The following is a 23,299-nucleotide window of genomic DNA, read 5'->3' as shown; positions in this document are numbered from 1 at the left end:
ACCTCCAGTGCAGTAGTAAAGTGGAGGTGGGGACTTGCCCACCGCAACGTGCCCTGCCTGGCACTTGCTCTGGATTTCCTTTTCTATCTTGACGGTTCATCAAGAGACACATGCACAGATACCTACGTATTTCAAAGCGACAGGCATCTTCCTCTGGAGGGAGACATCAATTTGGGTATCAAGTCAGTACACCCTATCAGATAAAGGCCAATATTTTGGACAGCAATATTCATCACCGTGGTAGCAATTCTGCAGCTGCAAGTGCAATTAGGCAATGGATGGTTGATTACAAACTAACCAATGTCCCAAACTTCAAGTCTGGCAACACACATACATACTAGAAAGGGTTTTTTTCCCTACAGCAAAATAAGGTCATTCACAGGATTGTTGAAGATGTGCTACGGTGGGAGGCATATTGAAGGCAGTGTCGTGGCTGGCACAGCAAGCGTGATGTGATGCTGGGGAACACAGCAGGGGCCACGCCATGCATGGCTTTGAGGTCCATTTAAAGGAGTTTGATTTCTGACCTTGGAGTGATGCAAAGCCATGATATGTTTTCAAGAGGGGAGTGGCCTGATCAAATGTGCACTTTGTGGAGGGTACTGTGGTTTCTGTGAAAAGAAGTATTTGGCTGGGGGGGTTGTTAATATGGGACTTTATGTTACTTCCTATTTGGGGCCACAGGATCTATATAATGAGGAGATTGGAGGGTATGCTTTGAAAGACACCGTTCCATTTGAAATATCCACGTGGGGTGCATTTCTTCAACGAAGGACTTGTGGCCCCAGCTGCTGGGGGTGCATCCCACAGAAAGCCTTCAGCTGGCAGTGAGTTTGGAAATTGCCTGGGTTCCTCACCCGAGGTGCACGGCAAGAAATGATTGATGTGGAGTGTGAAGGTCAGGCCGTCGTAGCCCAACACAGACCCTCTCGGAAGGGTCACTCCAGTTCAAGAGCTCAGCTTCGGGCTTCCCTGGTGGCGCAGTGGTTGGGAGTCCGCCTGCCGACACAGGGGACACGGGTTCGTGCCCCGGTCCGGGAGGGCCCCACATGCCGCGGAGCGGCTGGGCCCGTGAGCCATGGCTCCGGAGCCTGTGCTCCGCAACGAGAGAGGCCACAACAGTGAGAGGCCCGCGTACCGCAAAAAAAAAAAAAAAAAAAAAAAAACAAGCAGGGGTCAAGGAGGGAAGGATTGGGAGTTTGGGATTAGCAGATACAAACTACAGGATGGATAAACAGCAGGGTCCTACTGTAGAGCACAGAGAACTATATTCAGTATCCTGTGATAAACCATAATGGAAAAGAATAGGAAAAAGAATGTATGTATACAAAAAACTGAATCAGAAATTAACCGAAGAAATTAACACAACACAAATTAACACAACATTGTAAATCAACTATACATCAATAAAAAAGAAGAAGGAAAAGAAAATAAATACAATCCAAGTTTGGGTTACCTTTGTGGGGAGGGAGCATGCAGAAGAGGGGCTGGCAGGGTTCTATTTCTTGCTCTGGGTGGCAGCTACAAGGGTGTTCACTTTCTTGTTACTCATTAAGCTATATTTATGCTTTCTGCACTTTCATGAATGTGTGTTATATTTCACAATAAAAAGTTTCTAAAACTGTAAAAAATATAAATATAAATATAAACAAAAGTTAGCCTCCTTGAAAAGAGAAAATGGGTGAGAAAATTCTCCATATCCTGGAAATGACAGTACCAGTGGGACTCTGACAGGTAGCAGCACTCTTTCTAAGTTCCTGCCAGCACTGGGCTGTATACGCTGGGGGCACAGAGAACAGCAATCCCCATAGGATGCCTGCCCTTAGCAAGTACACGGTCCACTTCCAGGATTTTATCCCCAGGACATCATTCAGCAGAAGCGCCAAGATGATGGAGATCTGTAACAACAACAAGACTGGAAGCCACCCAGATATTTACAAGAGCAGGAGGGTTTTCTCAACCTTTTGAGTAGAAAGACTATCCAGCCTACCCACACCTATACCCTGGCAGGGTCAGCCTCTTCCCTATGGACGTGGTGGTTGGTTTAGGGGGAGGCTGGTGAGCCTGCCCCAAGGGGGTGGGGGCTTGGACGCTCAACAAAGGGGTGTGTGATGCGATGGTGACGGGTCACAAAGGGCTTGCGGTATAAATAGGGTCGGGTCAAGAGACTCTGGCAGAGTCCTGCAGGGAGGTGACGAGTTGCTTTCGTTCCCTCTCTCTCTCCGAGACTCAATTTGTGGCTGGTGGCTCTGTCTTGAACGAAGAGAGCCATGAGCAGTGAGAGTTTACCTCATTACACGGCCAATAGCTACTGTTCAGTGGGGGTGTTGAGGACCTCCATGGGGGTCCTGCAACGACAACTGTACGAGGGAGGAGAGTATGACATTTTCAAGTACGCTCCCATGTTTGAGAGCGACTTTATCCAGGTCAGCAAGAAAGGAGAACTGATTGACCTAGACAACCGCGTCCGAAGGGTGACTGTGGGTGTCGCATCCACCAGCCCCCTCTTCCCACTACCTGACGTCATGCTGCTGGCCCGAACAACGAAAGTCTGTGAAGAGCATGTCAGATGCGCCGGGATCACCAAGGGGAGAGGTTGCAAGCCCGTGAAGACCCTAGAGCTCACCAGGCTGCTTCCCTTGAAGTTTGTCAAGATCTCCATCCACAACCGTGAGAAACAGCAGCTGTGCCTGAATCTTGCTACCGGCCGGACTTTCTATCTGCAGCTGTGCCCCTCTTCCGATGCACAAAAAGACCTCTTTTCCCATTGGGAAAAGCTTGTCTATATCCTGAGACCACCGGTAGACAGTTACAGCAGTACCCCGATGCTCCAAACTGGAGATGCAGCGACTACAGAGGATGCCAAAATCCTAGTGGGAAGCACCCACAGAGACTCAAGAACACGGGGCAGGGTGCTTTGGGAGAGCAGGGCAAAGCTGGTCCTTCATAGCCTTTGGTGCTCTCTGAGACTCACCTGGGAAATACCTTCTATTGTTGAAAAGGGTCAGGGACAAACGAGCTATCACTATGGGATTCACCACACTGGAGAGGTTCCGAGTGCTTCTCCACCTTGTCCCACAGGGCTGAATTTCAGAGAGACCTTAGGTATCATATCAGCTGCACTGGTCTCCTCACCAGGGCTGTAATCCCTCCTACAGCATCCTGACTGTCTGGTCTCTTCTTGAACACTTACCCCAGCCCAGGTAGTCTCATCAGTTGTGGAACATCATTCACAGTTAGGAAGTCCTTCCTTCATTGTGTCTCCCCGTGACGCCGACATGCTGATTCAAATCAGCCCAACCCGTGGAGTCACCAAAATGCAGAAGGTGTGCATCCCTTGACCCGGGAACCCCACTTCTAGGAGTCTGTCCTGCAGAGAGAGAAGCACAAGGGTATAAAATTAAAGTGTGTATCATGGAGAACTGTATCAGTGCTTTCCCTGACCCTGGGACTGTTCAAGTAAAATGGAGTGGCCGTTTGAGAGCGGTGCAGTAGATGGGATCTAGCATCCAATGGGAGCTTAGACTGGGTGATCTCAAAGGTTATTCTAAGTATAAGCCCTTGAGTTGCTCAGCTCCAGGATGAGAGAGGAGCAGACAGTTCAGATCTCACTTTCTGTCATCTCTAACTTACCTGATTCTCCTCCCCTTGGCTCAGACCACAGAGCTCCACAGAGAAAGGGATCAGGATGAGGCTGGGCTTCACAAGCTTCGTGACGTGACTGGAGCCACAAAAAGTGCCGAAGGATCAGCAGGAGGAATGACCATGGGCCTGGCGGGAGCCACCATCAAGGATCCAGGAGAAAGCGGATCCGGCGAGGCCACTGCAGGTATCCCCGATGGATCAACTGCAGGCGTGAAAAGCGCCGAAGGATCAGCGGCAGGGTTGCCCATGGGCCTGGCGGGAGCCATTATCCAGGATCCAGGAGAAAGCAGATCCGGCGAGGCCATTGCAGGTACCCACCATGGATCTACTACCGCCGTGAAAAGCGACGAAGGAACAGTGGCAGGAATGGCCATGGGCCTGGCTGGAGCCACGATCAAGGAGCCACCATCAAGGATCCTGGAGAAAGCGGATCCGGCGAGGTCATTGCAGGTGCCACCACACATCAAGTGCAGCCGTGAAAAGCTCCGAAGAATCAGCGGCAGGGATGACCACGGACCTGGCGGGAGCCACGGTCAAGGATCCAGGAAAAAGCGGATCCGGCGAGGCCACTGCAGGTGCCCCCCTTGGATCAACTGCAGCCGTGAAAAGTGCCGATGGATCAGCGGCAGGGATGACCACGGACCTGGCTGTAGCCACCATCAAGGATCCAAGAGAAAGCGGATTCAGCGAGGCCATTGCAGGTGCCCCCCATGGATCAACTGCAGCCGTGAAAAGCACAGAAGGATCACCGGCAGGGATGACCACGGGCCTGGCGGGAACCACCATCAAAGATTCAGGAGAAAGCGGTTCCGGCGAGGCCATTGCAGGTGCCCAGCCATGGATCAACTGCAGCCGTGAAAAGGGCCGAAGGATCAGCGACAGGGATATCCATCGGCTGGCGGGAGGCACCATCACGGATACAGGAGAAAGCGGTTCCGGCGAGGCCATTGCAGGTGCCCCCCATGTCTCAACTGCAGCCGTGAAAACCGCCGAAGGATCAGCGGCAGGGATGACCACCGGTCTGGCGGGAGCCACCATCAAGGATCCAGGAGAAAGCGGATCCGGTGAGGCCACTGCAGGTGCCCCCCCATGGATCAACTGCAGCCGTGAAATGCATCGAAGGATCAGCGGCAGGGATGTCCATGGGCCTGGCGGGAGCCATTATCAAGGATCCAGGAGAAAGCGGATCCGGCGAGGCCATTGCAGGTGCCCCCCATGGATCAAATGCAGCCGTGAAAAGCGCCGAAGGATCAGCGGCAGGAATGGCCATGGGCCTGGCTGGAGCCACCATCAAGGATCCAGGAGAAAGCGGATCTGGCGAGGCCATTGCAGGTGCCCCACATGGATCAACTGCAGCCGTGAAAAGCGCCGAAGGATCAGCGGCAGGGTTGACCATGGGCCTGGCGGGAGCCACCATCAAGGATCCAGGAGAAAGCGGATCTGGCGAGGCCATTGCAGGTGCCCCCCATGGATCAACTGCAGCCGTGAAAAGCGCCGAAGGAGCAGCGGCAGGGTTGACCATGGGCCTGGCGGGAGCCACCATCAAGGATCCAGGAGAAAGCGGATCCGGCGAGGACACTGCAGGTGCTGCCAGCTTATCCTTGCAGGACACGAACCTGGTCTTGGCCGATGATGCCAGCACATCCTCGACGGGGGCAGATGGTCCAGAGAGCAGCATGAGCATGGTGTTGCCAGTTGCAGTCACAACCAGCAAGCCTGCTGCTGGAAGAGCTGAAGGGAAGGTCGCAGACCCCGTGGTCTCCACCTTGCAGACCGAAGGCTACATGTCTGAACGGGATGGAAGCCAGAAGGGCTTCCACCCCAGGGATGAAGCCTGGAGAGAAAAAAAGAAAAGAAGGACACGTCTTCATCGAGGAAAAGTTCCCATCACCGCAGGACACGTGAAGGTCACCACAGGACAGGAGGGGACAAGACCCAGAAATCATCCTCCCACTGGTCCTCATCTGGCCATGGAAACTCCAAAGTTGACAAAGGACGGGAGGACAGCTCGCAAACTGAGGAACAGCCAGTCCGCCACCAGTTCAGGGACTCTAAGTAAGACATCCAGTAAGATCCTCTCCTTCTTTAGGAGCTTCAGAGTCATTCCTGGTTCAGAAACAAGGCTCACACATGACCATTGAGAGGCAGACAAAGCCCCGGTTGGCTTCCATGTTTAGCACACATTTGCTAAAAGGGGAGAAAAAAACAAGGACATGATAAACACAAAATTCACAATACTGGATTTCTGTAGGGTCAAAACAAGGGAGGGATGGTCTGGGAGGAAAAGCTATTATGCAAAGCGGTATGTCCATGGGAATGTATTATCGTTTCCATTTTATTTTAACGTCTCTGACATCAGGATGATTCTTATACTGCTGTCAGCCAAGTGGCAGTCACTGCCTTAGAAATATCTCAACCAATTTGTTTCACTGTTGTTTTCCTTTCAATATATGCACAAGAGATGGATGACAAAGTCTGAAAGATATCTTTCAAGAACTATAACATAAAGAAACTAAGGGACATAAATACTCACTATCCAGGAACACAAGAAAGGTTTAGATATATTGCTAAGGAATAACAGAATAATCCAAAATGCTCTGTACTGATGAACTATGCAAATTATGTATGCATGTGGAAAGCGATTCTAAAAATAAAAAAAATCATAAATGAGATTATGAAATCTCATTTCATACTGAGATTATGCATTTTTAAATGTCCATCATAAAAAAGTCTTTCCAGTTTAAAAAAAAGTTGTAAATAAATTTCATGAGTCCATGAAAATCATTAAATTGTTAACAACACTTGATAACAGTTGGATTAGAGTAACTGTTGATAACAGTTAACAACCGTCGGATTTGAGAAGAATGCCTCTGAGAACCATGTGTGTTTTTTGTTTTGCGGTTTGTTTTTTTTTGGCGGTATGCGGGCCTCTCGCTGCTGTGGCCTCTCCCATTGCGGAGCACAGGCTCCGGACGCACAGGCTCAGCGGCATGTAGGATCTTCCCGGACAGGGACACGAACCCGTGCCCCCTGCATCGGCAGGCGGACTCCCAACCACTGCGCCACCAGGGAAGCCCCATGTGTCTTTGTATGAACCGGGGAGTCATCTGCTAGCCTTGCAATTCTCTGCTCATTCCCTTCTGTGACAACAGGGTCTACTAGGATGGAAGTTGGGTTTCCAGTAAAACTTAGGGACTTTCTCTGCAGAGCAAATTAAGTGGTAGAGGTGGAGGAGGTGAGAAATAAGATACGGATTCTGGGAGGAGTGGTAGCTTGGGAGGATGAGAGGAAGCCCTTCTCAGTTGCTCTGGTGGGTTCCTGGAAAATCCCATCTTGTGATTTCCGATACACAAAGACCAATAGATTGTGGGGATCAATGTGTCCTGGGAGTTACCTCTTGAAGCAGTGGGTCTTGGTAAGAGGAGAGAAAGAGCCATGTTCTCTAAGACCTGAGAGGGGTTTGGGGGAAGCCTTCCGGAAATGTGAGGAGTTACGGGGTAGAGGAGGGAGATAAAGGGGAACTTTTTCCAAAGCCTTTGACTCAGAGCCCCAGATTTTCACTATGCCAGAGGCTGAATCAGCCTACTTAAAACAGCTTCATCTTAGGATTCTGTACCCTTGGCTTTACCTTTTGTCTTTCTTAGCCTGTATTAGGCATTCTCACTCCCTCACCCCAAAGGACTTCTTTAACGTGAACCTAGTTAGTCCACTATGCAGGGCGTTAGCTGAGCAGACCCACAGTTGACACAATTTACACCTCCAGTGCAGTAGTAAAGTGGAGGTGGGGACTTGCCCACCGCAACGTGCCCTGCCTGGCACTTGCTCTGGATTTCCTTTTCTATCTTGACGGTTCATCAAGAGACACATGCACAGATACCTACGTATTTCAAAGCGACAGGCATCTTCCTCTGGAGGGAGACATCAATTTGGGTATCAAGTCAGTACACCCTATCAGATAAAGGCCAATATTTTGGACAGCAATATTCATCACCGTGGTAGCAATTCTGCAGCTGCAAGTGCAATTAGGCAATGGATGGTTGATTACAAACTAACCAATGTCCCAAACTTCAAGTCTGGCAACACACATACATACTAGAAAGGGTTTTTTTCCCTACAGCAAAATAAGGTCATTCACAGGATTGTTGAAGATGTGCTACGGTGGGAGGCATATTGAAGGCAGTGTCGTGGCTGGCACAGCAAGCGTGATGTGATGCTGGGGAACACAGCAGGGGCCACGCCATGCATGGCTTTGAGGTCCATTTAAAGGAGTTTGATTTCTGACCTTGGAGTGATGCAAAGCCATGATATGTTTTCAAGAGGGGAGTGGCCTGATCAAATGTGCACTTTGTGGAGGGTACTGTGGTTTCTGTGAAAAGAAGTATTTGGCTGGGGGGGTTGTTAATATGGGACTTTATGTTACTTCCTATTTGGGGCCACAGGATCTATATAATGAGGAGATTGGAGGGTATGCTTTGAAAGACACCGTTCCATTTGAAATATCCACGTGGGGTGCATTTCTTCAACGAAGGACTTGTGGCCCCAGCTGCTGGGGGTGCATCCCACAGAAAGCCTTCAGCTGGCAGTGAGTTTGGAAATTGCCTGGGTTCCTCACCCGAGGTGCACGGCAAGAAATGATTGATGTGGAGTGTGAAGGTCAGGCCGTCGTAGCCCAACACAGACCCTCTCGGAAGGGTCACTCCAGTTCAAGAGCTCAGCTTCGGGCTTCCCTGGTGGCGCAGTGGTTGGGAGTCCGCCTGCCGACACAGGGGACACGGGTTCGTGCCCCGGTCCGGGAGGGCCCCACATGCCGCGGAGCGGCTGGGCCCGTGAGCCATGGCTCCGGAGCCTGTGCTCCGCAACGAGAGAGGCCACAACAGTGAGAGGCCCGCGTACCGCAAAAAAAAAAAAAAAAAAAAAAAAACAAGCAGGGGTCAAGGAGGGAAGGATTGGGAGTTTGGGATTAGCAGATACAAACTACAGGATGGATAAACAGCAGGGTCCTACTGTAGAGCACAGAGAACTATATTCAGTATCCTGTGATAAACCATAATGGAAAAGAATAGGAAAAAGAATGTATGTATACAAAAAACTGAATCAGAAATTAACCGAAGAAATTAACACAACACAAATTAACACAACATTGTAAATCAACTATACATCAATAAAAAAGAAGAAGGAAAAGAAAATAAATACAATCCAAGTTTGGGTTACCTTTGTGGGGAGGGAGCATGCAGAAGAGGGGCTGGCAGGGTTCTATTTCTTGCTCTGGGTGGCAGCTACAAGGGTGTTCACTTTCTTGTTACTCATTAAGCTATATTTATGCTTTCTGCACTTTCATGAATGTGTGTTATATTTCACAATAAAAAGTTTCTAAAACTGTAAAAAATATAAATATAAATATAAACAAAAGTTAGCCTCCTTGAAAAGAGAAAATGGGTGAGAAAATTCTCCATATCCTGGAAATGACAGTACCAGTGGGACTCTGACAGGTAGCAGCACTCTTTCTAAGTTCCTGCCAGCACTGGGCTGTATACGCTGGGGGCACAGAGAACAGCAATCCCCATAGGATGCCTGCCCTTAGCAAGTACACGGTCCACTTCCAGGATTTTATCCCCAGGACATCATTCAGCAGAAGCGCCAAGATGATGGAGATCTGTAACAACAACAAGACTGGAAGCCACCCAGATATTTACAAGAGCAGGAGGGTTTTCTCAACCTTTTGAGTAGAAAGACTATCCAGCCTACCCACACCTATACCCTGGCAGGGTCAGCCTCTTCCCTATGGACGTGGTGGTTGGTTTAGGGGGAGGCTGGTGAGCCTGCCCCAAGGGGGTGGGGGCTTGGACGCTCAACAAAGGGGTGTGTGATGCGATGGTGACGGGTCACAAAGGGCTTGCGGTATAAATAGGGTCGGGTCAAGAGACTCTGGCAGAGTCCTGCAGGGAGGTGACGAGGTGCTTTCGTTCCCTCTCTCTCTCTCCCTCCGAGACTCAGTTTGTGGCTGGTGGCTCTGTCTTGAACGAAGAGAGCCATGAGCAGTGAGAGTTTACCTCATTACACGGCCAACAGCTACTGTTCAGTGGGGGTGTCGAGGACCTCCATGGGGGTCCTGCAACGACAACTGTACGAGGGAGGAGAGTATGACATTTTCAAGCACGCTCCCATGTTGGAGAGCGACTTTATCCAGGTCAGCAAGGAAGGAGAACTGATTGACCTAGACAACCGCGTCCGAACGGTGACTGTGGGCGTCGCATCCACCAGCCCCCTCTTCCCGCTACCTGACGTCATGCTGCTGGCCCGACCAAGGAGAGTCTGTGCCGGGGTCACCAAGGGGAGAGGTTGCAAGCCCGTGAAGACCCTAGAGCTCACCAGGCTGCTCCCCTTGAAGTTTGTCAAGATCTCCATCCACAACCGGGAGAAACAGCAGCTGTGCCTGAATCTTGCTACCGGCCGGACTTTCTACCTGCAGCTGTGCCCCTCTTCCGACGCACAAGAAGACCTCTTTTCCTATTGGGAAAAGCTTGTCTATATCCTGAGACCACCGGTAGACAGTTACAGCAGTACCCCGATGCTCCAAACTGGAGATGCAGCGACTACAGAGGATGCCAACATCCTAGTGGTAAGCACCGACAGGGACTCAAGAACACGGGGCAGGGTGCTTTGGGAGAGCAGGGCAAAGCTGGTCCTTCATAGCCTTTGGTGCTCTCTGAGACTCGCCTGGGAAATACCTTCTACCGTTGAAAAGGGTCAGGGACAAACGAGCTATCACTACGGGAGTCCCCACACGGGAGAGGTTCCGAGTGCTTCTCCACCTTGTCCCACGAGGCCGAATTTCAGAGAGACCTTAGGTATCATCTCGGCTGCACTGGTCTCATCACCAGGGCTGTAATCCCTCCTACAGCATCCTGACTGTCTGCTCTCTTCCTGAACACTTACCCCAGCCCAGGTAGTCTCAGCAGGTGGGGAACATCATTCACAGCTAGGAAGTCCTTCCTTCATTGTGTCTCCCCGGGACTCCGACATGCTGACTCAAATCAGCCCAACCCGTGGAGTCACCAAAATGTAGAAGGTGTGCATCCCTTGACCCAGGAACCCCACTTCTAGGAATCTGTCCTGCAGGGAGAGAAGCACAAGGGTATAAAGTTAAAGTGCATAGCATCATGGAGAATTGTATCAGTGCTCTCCCTGGCCCTGGGACTGTTCAAGTACAGTGGAGTGGCCGTTTGACAGGGGTGCAGTAGATGGGGTCTTGCATCCAATGGGAGCTTAGACTGGGTGATTTCAAAGGTTATTCTAAGTATAAGGCCTTGAGTTGCTCAGCTCCAGGATGAGAGAGGAGCGGACAGTTCTGAGCTCACTTTCTGTCATCTCTATCTTACCTGTCTCTCCTCCCCTTGGCTCAGACCACAGAGCTCCACAGAGAAAGGGATCAGGATGAGGTTGGGCTTCGCAAGCTTCGTGACGTGACTGGAGCCACGTCTTGTGCTTATGTGGGGGGAGAGGGAATCCATCATGCCCCCCGTGGGTCACCTGCAGCCCTGAAAGGCGCCGAAGGATCGGCGGCAGGGATGACCGTGGGCCTGGCGGGAGCCACCATCGAGGATCCAGGAGAAAGCGGATCCGGCCAGGCCACTGCAGGTGCTGCCAGCCTATCCCTGCAGGACACGAGCCTGGTCTCGGCGGATGTTGCCAGCACATCCTCGACGGGGGCAGATGGTCCAGAGAGCAGCATGAGCATGGTGTTGCCAGGTGCAGTCACAACCAGCAAGCCTGCTGCTGGAAGAGCTGAAGGGAAGGTCGCAGCCCCCGTGGTCTCCACCTTGCAGAGCGAAGGCTACACGTCTGAAGGGGATGGAAGCCAGAAGGTCTCCCACCCCAGGGATGAAGCCTGGAAGGAAAAAAAGGAAAGAAGGACACGTCTTCATCGAGGAAAAGTTCCCATCACCGCAGGACAGGTGAAGGTCACCACAGGACACAAGGGGACAAGACCCAGAAAGCATCCTCCCACTGGTCCTCATGCGGCCATGAAAACCCCAAAGTTGACCAAGGAGGGGAGGACAGCTCGCAGACGGAGGAAGAGCCAGCCCGCCACCAGTTCGGGGACTCTAAGTAAGGCATCCAGTGAGATCCTCTCCTTCTTTAGGCGCTTCAGTCACTCCTGATTCAGCACCAAGGCTCACACATGACCACTGGGAGGTAGACAAAGCCCCGGTTGGCTTGGGTCCTTCCCTAGAGAGGCAGTTCCTACTTTCTTTAATAAAGGAAACCGTACAACTCCAAAAGAAATGCTATCTTGTGTTTTCTATGTCCCCTCGCCTGGTAGGGACTTGACAGTGACTTCTGTGATGCGAATTGTGCTTTGGCCTGAGACCCCAGAATCAAAATTTTGTTGTACAAGATAGGTATTAAGTATCATTCAGCCATTCACTAGGGCTGGAAATAGATGCACTATACAGAAATGTTCATTGCGAGGTTGCGAATCTTTGGAAATAAGATTTACTATGTAAATATAGTTTGGGGAGAAGATAAGCTGGGGGAGGTGACTGCGTGATGTGTAAACTTGCGTTGCTGAATTAATTACTGAATTCATCAAGTATTTACGGGGTGTCTGTGCCGTGCTGTGCCTAGCACGAGGCTATGTTATGGAAAAACCATCCTTTTCTCAGCAAAGCCCTTTGGTTTGGTTATGGGCACTCTGTAGAAGGCAAGGAAATAAGCACAGAAAAAGGTTTTGGTCGCTTGCTCGCAGGTCACACGTGCATAGCCACTGCCCGAAAGAGAAGCCTGTTTTCCCAGCAAGGCTTCTCCAGGGCACGTAGGGTGGAGGGAGGACAAGTCTGCAGCCGGGGCTGAGCTTTAGGCCATAGCTGGGGTCAGAGGTTCACCTTATGAAAACAGAAACTCTCTCTGGCTTGTAAGGAAATGAAACCATTGGGAGTTATTTTACTTTGTGTAGGGTAAAACAGAACACGGGGGGGATCAGGGTTGTCATTGGCTCAACAAAGGGACACAATCTTTATGGTAGAAGCAGCACCAACGAGGAGTCAGGAAATCTGAGTTCCTATCCTGTCTGGGCCACTGACTCTCCTGGGTCACTCTGCCTCTCTGTAATGGTACCTCTGTGGGCAGCCACGGGGTCCCCAACTGTAAAACCAATGGATTGGACCGCTGCAGTGATTCTTACCCTTGGTTGTATGTTGGGAGTTCCCTGGGGAGCTTCAAAACAAACAAACAAACAAACAAACAAACATTGATAGCCTGACCCCAATCCCAGAGATTCTGATGACATTTAGGTGGGGTAAGCCCTCCAGCACCGGGAGTTTTAAAAATCTCACCCAATAATTCTACTGTGCAGCAGCCAAGTTGGAAAACCACTGGGCTAGGAGGTCTGGGGGGCCTCTTTCAGCCCCAGTATGCCATAACTTTACAGTGGAAGACAGTAGTTCTCCAACATTCACATGCATAAGGATCACCTGGGAAGCCTATTTAAAAAATAACATTTCTCACCACATGATAGCCCTTATACGTGGACTCTAAAGTACGACGCAAATGAACATATCTGCAAAACAGAAACAGACTCCCAGACATAGGGAAGAGACTTGGGGTTTTCAGTGGGGTTGGGGGCGGGGAAGGATTGGGAGTTTGGGATTAGCAGATACAAACTACAGGGTGGATAAACAGCAGGGTCCTACTGTAGAGCACAGAGAACTATAGTCAGTATCCTGTGATAAACCATAATGGAAAAGAATAGGAAAAAGACTATACATGAAATATACAAAGAATACACATGAAACTGAATCAGAAATTAACACAACAGAAACAAATACAACCTTGTAAATCAACTACACTGTCAATAAAAAAGAAGGGGGAAAAGAAAAAAAATAGAAGCCAAGGTTGGGTTCCCTTTGTGGGGAGGGAGCATGCAGAAGAGGGGCTGGCAGGGTTCTATTTCTTGCTCTGGGTGGCAGCTACAAGGGTGCTCACTTTCTTGTTACTCATTAAGCTATATATTTATGGTTTGTGCACTTTCATGAGTGTGTGTTGTATTTCACAATAAAAACAGTTTCTAAAACTGTAAAAAAAAAAAAACCACAAATATAAAAAGTTAGCCTCCTTGAAAAGAGAAAATGGGTGAGAAAATTCTCCATATCCTGGAAATGACAGTACCAGTGGGACTCTGACACGTAGCACTCTTTCTAAGTTCCTGCCAGCACTGTGCTATATACGCTGGGGACACAGAGAACAGCAATTCCCATAGGATGCCTGCCCTTAGCAAGTACACAGTCCACTTCCAGGATTTTATCCCCAGGACATCATTCAGCAGAAGCACGAAGATGACCCCTGCAGGGAGATTTGTAACAACAACAAGACTGGAAACCACCCAGATATTTACAAAAGCAGGAGGGTTTTCTCAACCTTTTGAGTAGAAAGACTATCCAGCCTACCCACACCTATACCCTGGCAGGGTCAGCCTGTTCCCTATGGACATGGTGGTTGGTTTAGGGGGAGGCTGGTGAGCCTGCCCCAAGGGGGTGGGGACTTGGAGGCTCAACAAAGGGGTGTGCGATGTGATGGTGACGGGTCACAAAGGACTTGCGGTATAAATATGGTCGGGCCAAGAGACTCTGGCAGAGTCCTGCAGGGAGGTGACGAGTTGCTTTCGTTCCCTCTCTCTCTCCGAGACTCAATTTGTGGCTGGTGGCTCTGTCTTGAACGAAGAGAGCCATGAGCAGTGAGAGTTTACCTCATTACACGGCCAATAGCTACTGTTCAGTGGGGGTGTTGAGGACCTCCATGGGGGTCCTGCAACGACAACTGTACGAGGGAGGAGAGTATGACATTTTCAAGTACGCTCCCATGTTTGAGAGCGACTTTATCCAGGTCAGCAAGAAAGGAGAACTGATTGACCTAGACAACCGCGTCCGAAGGGTGACTGTGGGTGTCGCATCCACCAGCCCCCTCTTCCCACTACCTGACGTCATGCTGCTGGCCCGAACAACGAAAGTCTGTGAAGAGCATGTCAGATGCGCCGGGATCACCAAGGGGAGAGGTTGCAAGCCCGTGAAGACCCTAGAGCTCACCAGGCTGCTTCCCTTGAAGTTTGTCAAGATCTCCATCCACAACCGTGAGAAACAGCAGCTGTGCCTGAATCTTGCTACCGGCCGGACTTTCTATCTGCAGCTGTGCCCCTCTTCCGATGCACAAAAAGACCTCTTTTCCCATTGGGAAAAGCTTGTCTATATCCTGAGACCACCGGTAGACAGTTACAGCAGTACCCCGATGCTCCAAACTGGAGATGCAGCGACTACAGAGGATGCCAAAATCCTAGTGGGAAGCACCCACAGAGACTCAAGAACACGGGGCAGGGTGCTTTGGGAGAGCAGGGCAAAGCTGGTCCTTCATAGCCTTTGGTGCTCTCTGAGACTCACCTGGGAAATACCTTCTATTGTTGAAAAGGGTCAGGGACAAACGAGCTATCACTATGGGATTCACCACACTGGAGAGGTTCCGAGTGCTTCTCCACCTTGTCCCACAGGGCTGAATTTCAGAGAGACCTTAGGTATCATATCAGCTGCACTGGTCTCCTCACCAGGGCTGTAATCCCTCCTACAGCATCCTGACTGTCTGGTCTCTTCTTGAACACTTACCCCAGCCCAGGTAGTCTCATCAGTTGTGGAACATCATTCACAGTTAGGAAGTCCTTCCTTCATTGTGTCTCCCCGTGACGCCGACATGCTGATTCAAATCAGCCCAACCCGTGGAGTCACCAAAATGCAGAAGGTGTGCATCCCTTGACCCGGGAACCCCACTTCTAGGAGTCTGTCCTGCAGAGAGAGAAGCACAAGGGTATAAAATTAAAGTGTGTATCATGGAGAACTGTATCAGTGCTTTCCCTGACCCTGGGACTGTTCAAGTAAAATGGAGTGGCCGTTTGAGAGCGGTGCAGTAGATGGGATCTAGCATCCAATGGGAGCTTAGACTGGGTGATCTCAAAGGTTATTCTAAGTATAAGCCCTTGAGTTGCTCAGCTCCAGGATGAGAGAGGAGCAGACAGTTCAGATCTCACTTTCTGTCATCTCTAACTTACCTGATTCTCCTCCCCTTGGCTCAGACCACAGAGCTCCACAGAGAAAGGGATCAGGATGAGGCTGGGCTTCACAAGCTTCGTGACGTGACTGGAGCCACAAAAAGTGCCGAAGGATCAGCAGGAGGAATGACCATGGGCCTGGCGGGAGCCACCATCAAGGATCCAGGAGAAAGCGGATCCGGCGAGGCCACTGCAGGTATCCCCGATGGATCAACTGCAGGCGTGAAAAGCGCCGAAGGATCAGCGGCAGGGTTGCCCATGGGCCTGGCGGGAGCCATTATCCAGGATCCAGGAGAAAGCAGATCCGGCGAGGCCATTGCAGGTACCCACCATGGATCTACTACCGCCGTGAAAAGCGACGAAGGAACAGTGGCAGGAATGGCCATGGGCCTGGCTGGAGCCACGATCAAGGAGCCACCATCAAGGATCCTGGAGAAAGCGGATCCGGCGAGGTCATTGCAGGTGCCACCACACATCAAGTGCAGCCGTGAAAAGCTCCGAAGAATCAGCGGCAGGGATGACCACGGACCTGGCGGGAGCCACGGTCAAGGATCCAGGAAAAAGCGGATCCGGCGAGGCCACTGCAGGTGCCCCCCTTGGATCAACTGCAGCCGTGAAAAGTGCCGATGGATCAGCGGCAGGGATGACCACGGACCTGGCTGTAGCCACCATCAAGGATCCAAGAGAAAGCGGATTCAGCGAGGCCATTGCAGGTGCCCCCCATGGATCAACTGCAGCCGTGAAAAGCACAGAAGGATCACCGGCAGGGATGACCACGGGCCTGGCGGGAACCACCATCAAAGATTCAGGAGAAAGCGGTTCCGGCGAGGCCATTGCAGGTGCCCAGCCATGGATCAACTGCAGCCGTGAAAAGGGCCGAAGGATCAGCGACAGGGATATCCATCGGCTGGCGGGAGGCACCATCACGGATACAGGAGAAAGCGGTTCCGGCGAGGCCATTGCAGGTGCCCCCCATGTCTCAACTGCAGCCGTGAAAACCGCCGAAGGATCAGCGGCAGGGATGACCACCGGTCTGGCGGGAGCCACCATCAAGGATCCAGGAGAAAGCGGATCCGGTGAGGCCACTGCAGGTGCCCCCCCATGGATCAACTGCAGCCGTGAAATGCATCGAAGGATCAGCGGCAGGGATGTCCATGGGCCTGGCGGGAGCCATTATCAAGGATCCAGGAGAAAGCGGATCCGGCGAGGCCATTGCAGGTGCCCCCCATGGATCAAATGCAGCCGTGAAAAGCGCCGAAGGATCAGCGGCAGGAATGGCCATGGGCCTGGCTGGAGCCACCATCAAGGATCCAGGAGAAAGCGGATCTGGCGAGGCCATTGCAGGTGCCCCACATGGATCAACTGCAGCCGTGAAAAGCGCCGAAGGATCAGCGGCAGGGTTGACCATGGGCCTGGCGGGAGCCACCATCAAGGATCCAGGAGAAAGCGGATCTGGCGAGGCCATTGCAGGTGCCCCCCATGGATCAACTGCAGCCGTGAAAAGCGCCGAAGGAGCAGCGGCAGGGTTGACCATGGGCCTGGCGGGAGCCACCATCAAGGATCCAGGAGAAAGCGGATCCGGCGAGGACACTGCAGGTGCTGCCAGCTTATCCTTGCAGGACACGAACCTGGTCTTGGCCGATGATGCCAGCACATCCTCGACGGGGGCAGATGGTCCAGAGAGCAGCATGAGCATGGTGTTGCCAGTTGCAGTCACAACCAGCAAGCCTGCTGCTGGAAGAGCTGAAGGGAAGGTCGCAGACCCCGTGGTCTCCACCTTGCAGACCGAAGGCTACATGTCTGAACGGGATGGAAGCCAGAAGGGCTTCCACCCCAGGGATGAAGCCTGGAGAGAAAAAAAGAAAAGAAGGACACGTCTTCATCGAGGAAAAGTTCCCATCACCGCAGGACACGTGAAGGTCACCACAGGACAGGAGGGGACAAGACCCAGAAATCATCCTCCCACTGGTCCTCATCTGGCCATGGAAACTCCAAAGTTGACAAAGGACGGGAGGACAGCTCGCAAACTGAGGAACAGCCAGTCCGCCACCAGTTCAGGGACTCTAAGTAAGACATCCAGTAAGATCCTCTCCTTCTTTAGGAGCTTCAGAGTCATTCCTGGTTCAGAAACAAGGCTCACACATGACCATTGAGAGGCAGACAAAGCCCCGGTTGGCTTCCATGTTTAGCACACATTTGCTAAAAGGGGAGAAAAAAACAAGGACATGATAAACACAAAATTCACAATACTGGATTTCTGTAGGGTCAAAACAAGGGAGGGATGGTCTGGGAGGAAAAGCTATTATGCAAAGCGGTATGTCCATGGGAATGTATTATCGTTTCCATTTTATTTTAACGTCTCTGACATCAGGATGATTCTTATACTGCTGTCAGCCAAGTGGCAGTCACTGCCTTAGAAATATCTCAACCAATTTGTTTCACTGTTGTTTTCCTTTCAATATATGCACAAGAGATGGATGACAAAGTCTGAAAGATATCTTTCAAGAACTATAACATAAAGAAACTAAGGGACATAAATACTCACTATCCAGGAACACAAGAAAGGTTTAGATATATTGCTAAGGAATAACAGAATAATCCAAAATGCTCTGTACTGATGAACTATGCAAATTATGTATGCATGTGGAAAGCGATTCTAAAAATAAAAAAAATCATAAATGAGATTATGAAATCTCATTTCATACTGAGATTATGCATTTTTAAATGTCCATCATAAAAAAGTCTTTCCAGTTTAAAAAAAAGTTGTAAATAAATTTCATGAGTCCATGAAAATCATTAAATTGTTAACAACACTTGATGACAGTTGGATTAGAGTAACTGTTGATAACAGTTAACAACCGTCGGATTTGAGAAGAATGCCTCTGAGAACCATGTGTGTTTTTTGTTTTGCGGTTTTTTTTTTTTTTGCGGTATGCGGGCCTCTCGCTGCTGTGGCCTCTCCCATTGCGGAGCACAGGCTCCGGACGCACAGGCTCAGCGGCCATGGCTCACGGGCCCAGCGGCTCCACGGCATGTAGGATCTTCCCGGACAGGGACACGAACCCGTGCCCCCTGCATCGGCAGGCGGACTCCCAACCACTGCGCCACCAGGGAAGCCCCATGTGTCTTTGTATGAACCGGGGAGTCATCTGCTAGCCTTGCAATTCTCTGCTCATTCCCTTCTGTGACAACAGGGTCTACTAGGATGGAAGTTGGGTTTCCAGTAAAACTTAGGGACTTTCTCTGCAGAGCAAATTAAGTGGTAGAGGTGGAGGAGGTGAGAAATAAGATACGGATTCTGGGAGGAGTGGTAGCTTGGGAGGATGAGAGGAAGCCCTTCTCAGTTGCTCTGGTGGGTGGCTGGAAAATCCCATCTTGTGATTTCCGATACACAAAGACCAATAGATTGTGGGGATCAATGTGTCCTGGGAGTTACCTCTTGAAGCAGTGGGTCTTGGTAAGAGGAGAGAAAGAGCCATGTTCTCTAAGACCTGAGAGGGGTTTGGGGGAAGCCTTCCGGAAATGTGAGGAGTTATGGGGTAGAGGAGGGAGATAAAGGGGAACTCTTTCCAAAGCCTTTGACTCAGAGCCCCAGATTTTCACTATGCCAGAGGCTGAATCAGCCTACTTAAAACAGCTTCATCTTAGGATTCTGTACCCTTGGCTTTACCTTTTGTCTTTCTTAGCCTGTATTAGGCATTCTCACTCCCTCACCCCAAAGGACTTCTTTAACGTGAACCTAGTTAGTCCACTATGCAGGGCGTTAGCTGAGCAGACCCACAGTTGACACAATTTACACCTCCAGTGCAGTAGTAAAGTGGAGGTGGGGACTTGCCCACCGCAACGTGCCCTGCCTGGCACTTGCTCTGGATTTCCTTTTCTATCTTGACGGTTCATCAAGAGACACATGCACAGATACCTACGTATTTCAAAGCAACAGGCATCTTCCTCTGGAGGGAGACATCAATTTGGGTATCAAGTCAGTACACCCTATCAGATAAAGGCCAATATTTTGGACAGCAATATTCATCACCGTGGTAGCAATTCTGCAGCTGCAAGTGCAATTAGGCAATGGATGGTTGATTACAAACTAACCAATGTCCCAAACTTCAAGTCTGGCAACACACATACATACTAGAAAGGGTTTTTTTCCCTACAGCAAAATAAGGTCATTCACAGGATTGTTGAAGATGTGCTACGGTGGGAGGCATATTGAAGGCAGTGTCGTGGCTGGCACAGCAAGCGTGATGTGATGCTGGGGAACACAGCAGGGGCCACGCCATGCAAGGCTTTGAGGTCCATTTAAAGGAGTTTGATTTCTGACCTTGGAGTGATGCAAAGCCATGATATGTTTTCAAGAGGGGAGTGGCCTGATCAAATGTGCACTTTGTGGAGGGTACTGTGGTTTCTGTGAAAAGAAGTATTTGGCTGGGGGGGTTGTTAATATGGGACTTTATGTTACTTCCTATTTGGGGCCACAGGATCTATATAATGAGGAGATTGGAGGGTATGCTTTGAAAGACACCGTTCCATTTGAAATATCCACGTGGGGTGCATTTCTTCAACGAAGGACTTGTGGCCCCAGCTGCTGGGGGTGCATCCCACAGAAAGCCTTCAGCTGGCAGTGAGTTTGGAAATTGCCTGGGTTCCTCACCCAAGGTGCACGGCAAGAAATGATTGATGTGGAGTGTGAAGGTCAGGCCGTCGTAGCCCAACACAGACCCTCTCGGAAGGGTCACTCCAGTTCAAGAGCTCAGCTTCGGGCTTCCCTGGTGGCGCAGTGGTTGGGAGTCTGCCTGCCGACACAGGGGACACGGGTTCGTGCCCCGGTCCGGGAGGGCCCCACATGCCGCGGAGCGGCTGGGCCCGTGAGCCATGGCTCCGGAGCCTGTGCTCCGCAACGAGAGAGGCCACAACAGTGAGAGGCCCGCGTACCGCAAAAAAAAAAAAAAAAACAAACAAAAAAACAAGCAGGGGTCAAGGAGGGAAGGATTGGGAGTTTGGGATTAGCAGATACAAACTACAGGATGGATAAACAGCAGGGTCCTACTGTAGAGCACAGAGAACTATATTCAGTATCCTGTGATAAACCATAATGGAAAAGAATAGGAAAAAGAATGTATGTATACAAAAAACTGAATCAGAAATTAACCGAAGAAATTAACACAACACAAATTAACACAACATTGTAAATCAACTATACATCAATAAAAAAGAAGAAGGAAAAGAAAATAAATACAATCCAAGTTTGGGTTACCTTTGTGGGGAGGGAGCATGCAGAAGAGGGGCTGGCAGGGTTCTATTTCTTGCTCTGGGTGGCAGCTACAAGGGTGTTCACTTTCTTGTTACTCATTAAGCTATATTTATGCTTTCTGCACTTTCATGAATGTGTGTTATATTTCACAATAAAAAGTTTCTAAAACTGTAAAAAATATAAATATAAATATAAATATAAACAAAAGTTAGCCTCCTTGAAAAGAGAAAATGGGTGAGAAAATTCTCCATATCCTGGAAATGACAGTACCAGTGGGACTCTGACACGTAGCACTCTTTCTAAGTTCCTGCCAGCACTGTGCTATATACGCTGGGGACACAGAGAACAGCAATTCCCATAGGATGCCTGCCCTTAGCAAGTACACAGTCCACTTCCAGGATTTTATCCCCAGGACATCATTCAGCAGAAGCACGAAGATGACCCCTGCAGGGAGATTTGTAACAACAACAAGACTGGAAACCACCCAGATATTTACAAAAGCAGGAGGGTTTTCTCAACCTTTTGAGTAGAAAGACTATCCAGCCTACCCACACCTATACCCTGGCAGGGTCAGCCTGTTCCCTATGGACATGGTGCTTGGTTTAGGGGGAGGCTGGTGAGCCTGCCCCAAGGGGGTGGGGACTTGGAGGCTCAACAAAGGGGTGTGCGATGTGATGGTGACGGGTCACAAAGGACTTGCGGTATAAATATGGTCGGGCCAAGAGACTCTGGCAGAGTCCTGCAGGGAGGTGACGAGTTGCTTTCGTTCCCTCTCTCTCTCCGAGACTCAATTTGTGGCTGGTGGCTCTGTCTTGAACGAAGAGAGCCATGAGCAGTGAGAGTTTACCTCATTACACGGCCAATAGCTACTGTTCAGTGGGGGTGTTGAGGACCTCCATGGGGGTCCTGCAACGACAACTGTACGAGGGAGGAGAGTATGACATTTTCAAGTACGCTCCCATGTTTGAGAGCGACTTTATCCAGGTCAGCAAGAAAGGAGAACTGATTGACCTAGACAACCGCGTCCGAAGGGTGACTGTGGGTGTCGCATCCACCAGCCCCCTCTTCCCACTACCTGACGTCATGCTGCTGGCCCGAACAACGAAAGTCTGTGAAGAGCATGTCAGATGCGCCGGGATCACCAAGGGGAGAGGTTGCAAGCCCGTGAAGACCCTAGAGCTCACCAGGCTGCTTCCCTTGAAGTTTGTCAAGATCTCCATCCACAACCGTGAGAAACAGCAGCTGTGCCTGAATCTTGCTACCGGCCGGACTTTCTATCTGCAGCTGTGCCCCTCTTCCGATGCACAAAAAGACCTCTTTTCCCATTGGGAAAAGCTTGTCTATATCCTGAGACCACCGGTAGACAGTTACAGCAGTACCCCGATGCTCCAAACTGGAGATGCAGCGACTACAGAGGATGCCAAAATCCTAGTGGGAAGCACCCACAGAGACTCAAGAACACGGGGCAGGGTGCTTTGGGAGAGCAGGGCAAAGCTGGTCCTTCATAGCCTTTGGTGCTCTCTGAGACTCACCTGGGAAATACCTTCTATTGTTGAAAAGGGTCAGGGACAAACGAGCTATCACTATGGGATTCACCACACTGGAGAGGTTCCGAGTGCTTCTCCACCTTGTCCCACAGGGCTGAATTTCAGAGAGACCTTAGGTATCATTATCAGCTGCACTGGTCTCCTCACCAGGGCTGTAATCCCTCCTACAGCATCCTGACTGTCTGGTCTCTTCTTGAACACTTACCCCAGCCCAGGTAGTCTCATCAGTTGTGGAACATCATTCACAGTTAGGAAGTCCTTCCTTCATTGTGTCTCCCCGTGACGCCGACATGCTGATTCAAATCAGCCCAACCCGTGGAGTCACCAAAATGCAGAAGGTGTGCATCCCTTGACCCGGGAACCCCACTTCTAGGAGTCTGTCCTGCAGAGAGAGAAGCACAAGGGTATAAAATTAAAGTGTGTATCATGGAGAACTGTATCAGTGCTTTCCCTGACCCTGGGACTGTTCAAGTAAAATGGAGTGGCCGTTTGAGAGCGGTGCAGTAGATGGGATCTAGCATCCAATGGGAGCTTAGACTGGGTGATCTCAAAGGTTATTCTAAGTATAAGCCCTTGAGTTGCTCAGCTCCAGGATGAGAGAGGAGCAGACAGTTCAGATCTCACTTTCTGTCATCTCTGACTTACCTGATTCTCCTCCCCTTGGCTCAGACCACAGAGCTCCACAGAGAAAGGGATCAGGATGAGGCTGGGCTTCACAAGCTTCGTGACGTGACTGGAGCCACAAAAAGTGCCGAAGGATCAGCA

General features: G+C 50.4%; 1 protein-coding gene across 1 annotated transcript; it reads left to right on the top strand.

The window, feature by feature from the left end:
- Window positions 1-2,264: 2,264 nt before the first annotated feature.
- Window positions 2,265-2,873, top strand: LOC308609928 (Golgi-associated RAB2B interactor protein 3-like; the record flags this gene model as incomplete). The annotated part of the gene is made up of 1 exon (XM_081259207.1): window positions 2,265-2,873. A coding segment is annotated over one exon (609 nt), but the record flags the coding sequence as incomplete, so codon positions are not given.
- Between the last annotated feature and the right edge of the window lie 20,426 nt (window positions 2,874-23,299).

Source organism: Mesoplodon bidens, assembly GCF_964165515.1.
Source record: "Mesoplodon bidens genome assembly, contig: HAP1_SCAFFOLD_1588, whole genome shotgun sequence".
Taxonomy (NCBI): Eukaryota; Metazoa; Chordata; class Mammalia; order Artiodactyla; family Ziphiidae; genus Mesoplodon; species Mesoplodon bidens.
Note: the sequence above shows the minus strand (reverse complement) of the source record. Positions and strands in the feature narration are given on the sequence as shown.